The sequence below is a fragment of the Cryptotermes secundus genome, unplaced genomic scaffold, assembly GCF_002891405.2.
Source record: "Cryptotermes secundus unplaced genomic scaffold, Csec_1.0 scaffold1318, whole genome shotgun sequence".
NCBI classification, from domain to species: domain Eukaryota; kingdom Metazoa; phylum Arthropoda; class Insecta; order Blattodea; family Kalotermitidae; genus Cryptotermes; species Cryptotermes secundus.
In genome coordinates this window covers 63,680-75,813 of record NW_019743671.1, presented here as the reverse complement: position 1 = coordinate 75,813, position 12,134 = coordinate 63,680, and the positions used below count along the sequence as shown (strand labels likewise).

Genomic DNA, 12,134 nt, shown 5'->3' with positions numbered 1-12,134 from the left:
TCCAATGGAATGTGTTTGTGTGGCCAGCTCAGGGCAATATGATATTATATACAACAGCACACATCACCTCTCTGGTGTTTATTACTTCACAAGCAAAGCAAATACGCCATTGAGTGACGAAACCGCTACAAGAAGCAACACGAATTTGCTGCAAGACAGGCATATGTAACGACGACTTATCTCAGCTAAACTCGTTGGCTTAGTATACTCTGTTCTTGTGACAACAGGCCAGCGAAAAATCTAACAATCTACAGCAAAACCATCAATTATTATGGGCGTTATAACATAGGTGTGCAGCTGGACGAACCATACACGACGAACCCCCCCAGACGATTTAAATCCCTGACGAAACAGACACGACGAACCACGGCAACGGGTTAAATATGATGACCTTTATTATCTTTCTATGTTAATTATTTATATTAAGGTGCGTAAAGAAATGTAAAGTTGTCCTTGTGCTCATTTAAGCAGGATATCATGAAGATGTATGAAGGAGTATAGTTATAGCTCACTGCATTACTGACCTCACTGTAGTTGGAAGTGAGTGGTCAGCTTCATGCCCTAGTTGTTTTAGCCCTGGAAAGGAGCCCCAATTACTTGAATGTAGTCATTCAGACTCCGAAGCCAGTCTGAACACTATGGAGAAAAAGAAATCTCTGTCCCTCCCAGGAATTGAACTTTCATTTCCCAGTCATCCAACTCATAGCCTAGTCTTTATACTAAGTAACAGCAGATAGGATATTGGGACATTTTATTATAGAATATTAGGAGTCGGATGTTATTTTATTAAAGATTAAAAATTGTGATATGAAATATATTTTTGGCCATAGAATATCAAAATATTATTTTACCAAAACCAAGTTTTACTAAAATTGTTATGAGTTTTGACACAAAAAGTGTTTTTGATGACTGTAAAATGTTTGGCTTATACCTGGTAAGTAACCAGATAGAATCCCAACCAGATAACATTTATATTGAGGTTTCATGTGATTTTCCTCAGCTGTCCATGTAAATGGTTGAACTGCTTTGTAATATTTTACATCTTTCCATTTCTGTCTGAACTCAAATTTCTTGACTATACTGTCATTTCATATTTGAAATTATACTCGTATAACTTTGACAGTGGTAAAATAACCAAATAAATAACCTGTTACGATTATAATAATACTAATATAATGCCCATAGAAGTTCCAGTCGGAATATTTCTAAATACAAACTATGACTAATTTCCTAACCTTAAAGGTTTTAGAAGACAACTATATATATGCTAAAATATTTATCCTGATAGAACAACAATGTGCAGTAAGCATTGCTGCAGTCTAGAAAAAATATTTTTGCCAAACATTGTGTGTAAAAACAAACTTTTTTAAAAATACCTAATCTCTCTTTTTCATCCACTGACAGCAGACCATCATAATTGTCATTACCTAGTTCACCAATAAACAAGGATACATTTCTCTGTCACAGCTGGATTAGTATTATCTTTAGTCTTTATTTTTCAGCCTGCATACCAAAATCTCCACCAGAGAGTAGAAGGTAGTGTGTCTGGGTTCTTAGCAAGCCAGGTCTGGCGACCAGATTTGAACAAAAATCAGTTGCGTGACAGCCTAAGAAAGCACATTCATGAGTAAGTAATTGTATTATATGCTGGAAGTTTTTTTTATTCGCTTAGTAGGGGTTGGAGTCCAGCTGGTTCCACTCGGCATAGTGGCCACTGATTGGCCTATTGTACCTGCCCCGGGTGATTACGATGATGGAGAATTTGGTGGAATGAAGATTGGCAGGGGAAATCAAAGTACTTGGAGAAAACCCACCACTGTGTCCACCACAAATCCCACTTGACCAGACCTGGGATCGAACCCGGGCTGCCGCTATGCTGGAAGTTTCTGTATGAGAATCAACATCAGTTGGGTGTTGTAACTTGTGCACATTTATCATTGCACATTTGTTACTGTACTTTGCCTAAGACATCTTTGAGGTTGCATCATCAGATCTATGAGGTTTTTTCATGATACAGTCATGGGTCTTTATGCTATCTTTAGAAAGTTACTGGATTCTGTTCTCAACATACAAAGAGAGCCAAAGTCATGGTACTGGGGATCTCACTTTATAAAGAGGACTTCATTTTTTTTTTCATAAAATTGCATACTCAGGGGATAATATACTCTTAGAGATGTTTTAAGAGTGACTGCGTTTCAAGTTGTCTAGTTATTGAAATCAATTTTGAACTTAAAGTCTTATTGACTGCAAACGAGGGTCATCTCTTCATCTGGGATATGATTATCACCCTTGTCACATTCACCATCTGTAGTAGCTAGGTCTTTAAGGAGGGGTTAACACTGAAATTAACAAATCGAAAAGGTTACAGTATTTTGGGATGTGACGTCTGTTTTCATAGAAAGGCACCAGTGTTTCAGAGGAATCTCCTACCACTTCCATCCTCAGTACAGTACAGATCAGGCTCGTCTAGTCTTAACACTTGAGACATGAATTTGGGAGGTGTTTGGTTTGAATCTTTGCCAGGATACCAACCATCCTGACTGAGGGTTTCCATGTTTTTTCTCAATCCTTCCATGCAAATACCAATAGTACCTTGATTAAGTTCTGACTGTTTCCTACCAAATCCTTTCAGATGTGTTACTCATCATTCTCCCATCTGACACCATATAGTCTAGATACTTACAGTGTTATTGAATAACTCACAAAAGAGAAAAAGCAGATACCACACAGTATTAGACTTACATGCAGGCATGATAAGGGATATTTTGAATGTGATTCATATTTTTATTCTGAGTCTTCTTTTCATCCTCTAAAGTTGGGGGGGAAAAGGTAAAACGGTAAAATTATCCCTGTAACAGGCCATAGAGGCCCATAAGATTGTGAGAGGTTAAGGCTCCTACATCTTCTATACCAGGCATGTCAAACTCAACTTGTACAGAGGGCCACCTCAGTCCTATAAATAATAATAGTCCAGGGCTACACTTCAAAATAGAAATGTATATTAGATTTTGATACAAGGAAATTTAATTCTATTTATTATTTAGGAATAATTTCAATATAATTACCTAAAGTCACATATCTTACAGTTTTAAAAAGCAAGAGAATGCCATTTTTGACAAGTACCAAACAAACATATGCAAGAAAACTCGTAGTTGATAATTTGATATTTAATTATAACCTTTATACGTTCATCACAATGTAACATCAGCACCTGTCGATGTGTGAAAATGAACTGAATGACAATGTACAAGAGACTACCGGACTAGTAGGAAGGTGTATCTTGTCTCAATGGTCATAAAAGTGAAAGTTTGCTAGCAGCCCATTAGACAATGGCTGGGGGTTGCAAGCCAATTTTGAAGGTTGAAGCTGAGTCGACCCCAGGGCCATAGTGCAGCCGGAAGGATTAGGTAAATTGAAAAAATCCACCTCATCAGGCCTTGAACCTGCGACCTTCCAGCTTGTAGCATAGTGCCTCAACCAACTATGCTACTACATACCCCTATACCAACTTATATTGTAACAGTGGGAAGGAAAGCAGCTATGTTTCAGGTGAAGAATGGGTACTTCTGCTTCTCTATAAAAATAAATAAAAATTTACTTTACTCTTACAGAGAAGATTGATTAGCAAATTGTACATGGATCAGAAAGTTAGAGTACGACTGAGTGTATGATCACACGAGCATTATATATAATATTAAAGCATTTAGAATGACTGAGATGAATGATGTATGGTTCCTAGAAGACATGAAATAGTACCTCATGCGCCTGAGTGAGAAGTTGTTGGACATATTCCAGATGAATTCTCAACCATTCATCTTTGTACTTGTAGTTAGAGCATAGGTTTCTCAGCATTGCCAGATTTTTGTATATATCGTCATGATCACTGGCATGACAGCCCTTTGTAAGCCCTGGCCTTCCTCAGGATTGCTCGCCATTCTTCTCTATTTGATGCTACATTCCTCCAGTTCTTTATACCCAAAATTCTTATGTCCTGCCACACACATTCTTCCCATCTTAATCTCGGTCTCCCCACTCTTCTATTTCCTTCTGGTTTGGTGTTAAGCATTTTTTTGATGATTCTATTCTCGCCAGCACATATTATGTGTCCGNATGCTCCATTCTAAATCTGAATATATATATATATATATATAGTTTCAGATTTATAATGTGATGCAAAAGACTGAATGTTGGGGTCCAGTGGTTAGCACTGCACATTGTTTTGGAGGTCCCGGCTTAGGATCTTGGCCTCAAAGACTGGCTATCTTGACTGAAGTTCTTCCTGGCTTTTGTCTCACCAATCCAAGAAGATACCAGGATAGTACCTCAAATTAAGCCATATCCACTTCCTTTAAAACTCGTTTCTTACTGACTGTATCATTCAGCACTATGTACTTGGAGGCCCTGATAGCATTCTTTAATAAACCATAAATAGGTATAGAGATGCGTAAAACATGACTGACTGGCGTACCGAAAGCTTGGCACTCACATTTTGATTTCATCACACAGGTCTGGTTTTCTGGACATTGGTGTGGAGAGGATTGTCGACCAGGTTGTCAACCCAAAGATTTTGACTGTATTCATGCCACAAGTGGAAGATGTGGTATACAAATTCCTTGGCATTGAAAAACCAAAGAAGGGGAAAGAAAACCAGAATGGTATGAACAGTTACTTATGTACTGTACTGTACACTTACATGATTGGTGCAAGATTACAGTAAACTGTCATTTTAAAATGTGACTGTCAAATTCCTAATTTAAGTAATAATTAACTAGATAACATTTCAGAGGCACCTCTTGTCTCCATATTCAGTGTAGGTGAGTCACTTTTCTACCTGAAGATGGAGGCAGCAGCTTCTTCCAAAATGTTGGTAATGGTATACCAGACTGTGGGGTTACATTCCAGAAGAAAATAATTGTCATAGTCACCATATAATTTGAGGTTCTTACAGTGGTGACTATGACAATTCTACTGCATAATTCATGCTTGCCCCTCTCTCTCCAAATTTTTTGATCAGGGACTTTTGTACATGATTTACACAAATATGAATGAAAATGCTGCATCATGAAAATATCGCTCTGTTTGTATACTGCTAAATGTAGATTTCATCCAAAATTTGGATGGCATATATACAGGGTCAGTTGGTAACAAATTATAGTCTTTCTTTTTTAAAATTTGTAAGTTTTTGTACATTCGTTAACCCATCTTCATGTGACATGCATCACATTTCTTTTATATGACACTTGTCATCTGTTCCATTCACGTGACTGCAAGGTTATGTGGCAGATCATGTAACATGTAGACTCCTACTCCCAAAATGGGTTCCTGTTGAAGAGTGCCAGATATATCTGCCAGCTCACTGCCCATAGGCTTTTGTGAGTTTACTTGCCAATATCCCATTTAGTGTTTGTCAGTAGATTTCTTGATTATATCACCCTGTATGTGTAAAATATGTGCATAAAATGTAAGAGGATCTATTTATTCTTCTCATGACTTCACAGTGAAATCTGAGTGTGCATAAATTATGTGGTCGTCAACAGATGCTGTCTTGGTTAACAGACAAAGTTCTTCTTGTCAGACATCTCACCATAAGAGAAGCTCTATGTACCCACACAATTGTACTTTCTCTTATGCCATTCCATGTACCATAAAATAATATATAAGAAATATAACATACTGTCCCTTGTATTGTATAATGTGTATGCAAGATACCATTTACTATTCAAATTTACTGTTTGACATCCTTGGAGAAATGAAAAATGAAGGAGAGAGTGAATATTAATAACTCATTTCCAAGGTTTTTCAACATGTCAGCTTTGATTTTTCACTTATCACAGACATGAAAACAAGGGGGTTAGTTCAGTCTTTGTGGTGATATGAGATAGATATCTGTTAACAGAACTTTTGCTGAACAGGTGGTTCATTCATCTCTTACAACATCTGGTGGTTCATAACTGTGATTGTAAAGCAGACTGTTTATTTGTATCCCACACGTGACATTCAGCCTGGGACCAGTTTATATATGAGCTAAAATTTTCATCTCCTATCTGTGAAAGTATTTGGTAGTGATTAAACTTATTGTGACCACATTTAATTGTAAAGACTAAACACATGTGGTTGCCGGTCACGGTAGCCGAGCGGTCTAAGGCATGTACTGTCTTCGCTCACTTGGAAACCGGAATCATGGATTCGAATCCCACTCAGGGCATGGGTGTGTGTGTGTGTTTTTCTGTGTTTGTGTACAGGTAGAAGCCTTGCGACGAACTGATCACCCACCCAAGGAGTCCTACCGTATATGTAAGATCTAGAAAAACCCAAGTGAACAGAGAAGTTCATGGAGGTAGGCCTAGGCCCACTGGGGCTGTAGTGCCAAAGGGGGAAAAAAACACTTGTGGTTGGGTGGGTAGAACTCTTAGTTCAAATGTGGGCCCTGAGACAGGCCATCCTGACTGAGGCCTTCTGTGATTCTTCTCTGTCTCTTCTGGCAGATGCCAAGACACTACCTCAAGTCAGACGGTCATCTGTCTATGTGTCATTTCCATCTCATTATTCACTTATCATCCTGTCTTTCAGTGCTCTGTAGTCTGAGCTACTGTCGTCATTAAATAAGCCTTAAATAAATGAGCATTTAGAACTGGAGAGTTTCGTAATAGAGAGGTGAAAGTGGTATAAAAGGTTAATCAACTCTGTGACTGATAAAGTGTATTTTCTTTCTTTCCTATTTAATCTTTCATCCTTGACATGTTTCGGCCTGGGAGACCATCTTCAGAAGGATATATCAATACAGGCAGAAACTACTGTTACAGTTTGTTTGGTATCAGTACATACATACAGTATCATCACAATGCCATGAATATAAAATCTGATTCTTTAACAACTACAGCGACTTGCATGAATATATTAAAATCTTTATAAATTATTACAATGAGTCTGTTTACAAGTGTGATTTAAAAAAGATTTTTGTTAAATTTTTAGAACCAGTTTGGTTGATGTCATTTATATTGCCTCTCTTTAAAGGAAGTTGAATGTTTTCCAACTTGTTCCGCCAGTTGATGAATAGGACTCTTTAATGTCGTCCTGTTGTTTGGACCATGCCGTGTTGTCAGTTTTTATCAGTCACACTGGATGGAGTTGATTAACCTTTTATAATATTGCTAGTGTGACTGACCAGGATGAACCAAATCAAAGGTGAAAGTGTATTTGAATGTGATTATGGATTCACTGATGTTAGTGTTAAATTTTGATTTTCTCTTCAGCTTTTTAAAACTATTATGCTGGAATAGGGATTTTAGATCTCCTAGTACTGTGGAGTTAGCAGGTGAATGTGTTGTTGTTGTTGTCGTTACTGGGAGTAACAATTTAATATCCAGGAATAAAGGATGATCCCTTAGTACTATGGGTCTGGTGCCCATATATTAATTTGAGGTTAGTAGTATTACTGTTGAAAAATACAGTGCTCAGCTACCTGGACAACACACATGCGCCATTGCAGTAATGCAAATTTAGAAATTCTGGCTACAATACGCTGTTGGAAATTCAGGTATATTCATATTGTAACGTGTTGAGTTACTGAAGACGCCGTAGAGATTGTTGATTGGTTTATTCAACAACCTACAAATAATGGCTACAATTAATTATCACACAGTTGCGGGGTTTCGCACTTTATAACCCTAATCGCATTAATCTGTTTACACTGTTGCGGGGTTTCACGATTTATAACCCTATGCCCAAATCAGTTCACTCTATCTTCAGTAAGGCTACACGTATTCACAGTACGGGAGCTATACAAGTCTCTCTGTCTCACACACTACCAATTACACAGGTACACACACGTCCGGTACTTCTTTCCGCGATGGCTGCTATATTTCAACTCGACTCGCAGGCTGCTGCCTTGAGAACTGTTGATAACACACTGGCTCGACTACTACTGATCTCGGCGACTGCCACATTTCAACAACTCTCCTCGCAGGCAGCGCAGCTCTCTTATATAGGGGCTGTGTGGGCCTGTTACGTAGCAACGCTGTTACCTCACGCCGTCTTATGTCACCGCGCGTTACGTTACCATGCGGAGGGTGGGAGGGGAGCGCTGACTCATCCGCCACGTCACTGTGGCCTGAGTTGCCACGTTGCTGCTGGGTAGGGAGGGGTTCTCCATTGCACAGCATGTCACAATATGTATGTTTTATACCGGTGTTGGATATGGGTTTAAAACTATGAAACATAATGCCATGAGTGTGGAGCTCATTATGCCATGTGTGTTTGTTGCAGTGTCTTTTGCACCATCAACTTTTGAGAATACTACACGGAAGGAAGAGAGGAAATTGCCAACACTTACAGATTTATTGCCGAAGGAATTAGAACCAATTTCTCCGGAGAGTGATACGTTAAAAGACGATGAATATAATTCAGATGAAGCCGGAGAAGTTGGGTTGCCTGGTGGAAAAGAAGAAGAAGATTCATCACCTCCATTTGAACCCATTGAAGAAGTTCGCTCACACTTAGGAGAGAGTTCAGTGGATAGTCATCTGTCAGGAATATCAGAGCTCACAAGTCATGACAGTCAGCATTCACATGTCTCCTTTGATATTTCAAATTATGCACATGAAAACAACACTTCGACAACAAAACTGCGAGCTGTAGATGTCTCGAACAATGACAGCCAGCTTTCAAAAGTATCATCAGGAAGTAGACTGTCTATTGTTTCATTGTGTGAACAAGACTCTAAGCTGTCACATGATGCTGAAGTAGGTGATGATAGCCAACAGTCAGACTCTTCACTTCACATTTCTGGACAAGATACACAGATGTCTGTGAGTATGGAATTCACAAATGATGAAAATGAAATGAAAGGGGGGGATAGTCAAGTCAGCGGGGATACTTTCTGTGAAGACACAAGTATATATACCAGCAAATGGCAGACATATATGCGTGATAGTTCCCACATTGTGTCAGATGGTGTGACAAGCCAACAAAATTCAACACGAGGAGAAAGTATTACAGAGGAGAAGAAACTAGATGAAAAATCAGAAAAGGAATTTGATGACTTATTTGAAAGGATGTGTAACAATACACCTAGGGCAAGATTTGTTGAAGAGTATATAAATAAAAATGTAGGGTTTGGTTATAAATCTGATGAAAATGAAGATATAATATTGGCAGATAAATGTGAAAGTAAATCTAATATTACTAATGATGAGAAAAGAAATGAAATTATTGAAAAAACATTTGAGAAAAATACAGATGGGAAATCTGAAAGAAGAATTGATAAAAGGGCAGAATTGCAGAATGAGTTAAAATCAGAAGAAATATATATAAAGAAGGAAAGTGAGAAAAGTGAGAAAATCTCAGATGATGATCATGGAAGGAAAGTAGAAAAGAAATATGAAAATATATCAGACGAGAATCTTGAAAGGAAATTATATGAAAAGCATGAAGTGGAAATTGATGATAAATCTGAAAGAAGGTTAGAAGAGAAACCTGAAATTAAATCTGGTGAGAGGTCCGAAAGGGAATTGGATGATAAATTTGATAGGAAATCAGATGAAAAGTCTGCAAGAAGACTGGATGAGAAATTTGAAAAGAAACAAGAAGATGAGCTTGAGGGAAAGTTGATGGAGAAGCCTGAAGAAGATGGTGAAACATCTGAGTGGAAGCTGGATGATAAGAAAGAAAGAAAATCTGATGAAAAGTCAGAGAGAAAATGTGATGAAAAGTCTGAGTGGAAATTAGATGAGAGACCTGAAAGAAAATCATATGAAAAGTCTGAGAAGAGGTCTGATGAAAAGCTTGAGAGGAAATTGGTTGAGAGGGAAAGAACATTGGATGAAAAGTCTGAAAAGAAATGTGATGAAAAGTTTGAGAGGAAATTGGTTGAGAAATATGAAGTTAAGTTGGATGAAAAGACTGCAAATAAATCTGAGAGAAAATGTGATGATAACTCTGAGTGGAAATTAATTGAGACAACTGAAAGAAAATCAGTTGAAATGTCTGAAAAGAGATCAGATGAAAAGCTGGAGAGGAAAATGGTTGACAAACCTGAAAGAAAATCAGAGGAAAAGTCTGAAAAGAAATCTGATGAGAAGCTTGAGAGGAAATTGGTTGAGAAAACTGAAAGAAAATCAGAGGAAAAGTCTGAAAAGAAGTCAGATGAGAAGCTTGAGAGGAAATTTGGTGACAAACCTGAAAGAAAATCAGAGGAAAAGTCTGAAAAGAAATCTGATGAGAAGCTTGAGAGGAAATTGGTTGAGAAAACTGAAAGAAAATCAGATGAAAAGTCTGAAAAAATAACTGATGAGAAGCTTGAGAGGAAATTGGTTGAGAAAACTGAAAGAAAATCAGATGAAAAGTCTGAAAAAATAACTGATGAGAAGCTTGAGAGGAAATTGGTTGAGAAAACTGAAAGAAAATCAGATGAAAAGTCCGAAAAAATAACTGATGAGAAGCTTGAGAGCAAATTAGTTGAGAAATCTGAAAGAAAACCAGATGAAAAGTCTGAAAGAAAACTAGATGAGAAGCTTGTAAAGAAATCAGATGAAAGATCTGGAAAGAAAATAGATGATAAATCTGAACGAAAGTTAGCTGATAAGTCAGAAAAGAAATTAGATATTAAATTGGTGCGGAAAACAGATGAGAAACCTGACAAGAAATTAGATACTAAATTGGAAAAGAAAGTAGAGGACAAGCATGATAAGAAACAGGAGAAACACAGAGAGGACCGAGATAAAGCTAGAGTAAAGAAAGAGGAAAAGAAACAATTGAACAGTGAAAGTAAAGACACAAAGAAGAATGACAGCAGTGGACACTCATCAGAAGGAGACAGAAAGAGAAGTGACAAGGACAGAAACAAGAGAAATAGAGTTGACAGTAGGAGCAGAGCAGAAAAGTCAAATAAAGATGGGAAGGAGAAAACTGAGAAAGATGGAGTTAAAGAAAAAGTTGAACATGAAGAAAAAAGTGAAAAAGTTGTTATGAAAGAAGAATTTAAGCAAGAAGTAAAGGAGAATAAAGATGAAAAGGAAAAGAAAGTAGGGAAGGACTCCAGCAAGGAGAAATCTAAGAAAGAAGATGGGGCTGTGTCAAGACATGAAAAGGATACTAAAAAGCCAAAGAGTGATGAGAAGAGAGAACGAGATCGGAAGATAAAACCAAAGCCAGGAGAAAAGGGGCAATTGAAACATGGTGACAAACACAAGGATAGGTCAAAATCTGAAAACAGAGATAAGTCAGATAAAGATAAGTCTGCACAGTATGATGACAAAAACAGTAAAGATAGTAGTAGATCAAGTAGCAAGGAATCCAGAGACAGAGTGAAACAACAAGAAACAAAAGATAAGGGTAAAGATGCAGCCAATAAAAATGATGAGAAAAGGGGTAAAGATAAGTCTAAACATGGGGATAAAACCAATAAAACTGCAGAAAAGGGGAGCACAAAGAAAGCTGACAGGAAAAAGAAAGAGAGAGATTCCACTAAATCAGTGCACACTGAACATAAAAGCAAGGATAGTGGTAAGAAAGGCAAAGAAAAAGGGAAAAGTGTATCTGATGACCATAGGATACATAGGGATAAGCATTCAGGTGACAGGCGGTCGACAGATCGAGATAGCAATGGAACCCCTCAGGATAGATCACTTGGCAGTACCACATCTCGAACAAATGGTAATGACTCTCAGCGTACACAATCCCATCACAATAAAAGTGGTGGCAGTAGTAACAGCAGTAAGTCTGACAGTGGTGGAAACAGTGACTCATCTGGGGCCAGCACCCAAGCAATGGAGTCTTCCAAGAATGTTGAGGAAAATATACCTTCATCATCAAAATCAGCTTCTCCACCATCATCTCTGCCTTTCAAGAAACGACCTGTTTCTGTCCAGTCTGATGACGAACTTGAATCAACCCATAGCAGAAATGGGAAATTATCACGCAGCAAGATTAAGAAACCGAAGATTGCTGCAAATATATTTGAAGTTAAAAAAATTATGATGCTGAGGAAATCATTAGCCAAGAAAGAGCGCAAACAGCAAAGGGAATTGCAGAAAAATAAGAATATCAAAGAAGGAGTAAAGGAGATTAACAAGGGAAAGAAAGTTACAAAGCCAGTTGTTGCAAAGCGTTGAAAATTGGGTGACATAGAAAAGTCA

At 37.8% G+C, this 12,134-nt stretch overlaps 1 protein-coding gene across 2 annotated transcripts in view; it reads left to right on the top strand.

The window, feature by feature from the left end:
• Nucleotides 1-12,134, top strand: part of LOC111874257 (axoneme-associated protein mst101(2)) — a 14,194-nt gene extending 2,060 nt beyond the window's left edge. The window contains exons 2-4 of one of the 2 annotated variants that reach the window (XM_023869599.2): nucleotides 1,503-1,627; nucleotides 4,507-4,655; nucleotides 8,266-12,134. In XM_023869599.2, the coding sequence (XP_023725367.1) occupies nucleotides 1,503-1,627; nucleotides 4,507-4,655; nucleotides 8,266-12,110 (4,119 nt within the window). In that variant the 3' untranslated portion in view covers nucleotides 12,111-12,134. Of the gene's footprint in view, nucleotides 1-1,502; nucleotides 1,628-4,506; nucleotides 4,656-8,265 lie in introns of those variants that run through there. The other variant, XM_033755391.1, reaches the window with a different exon arrangement.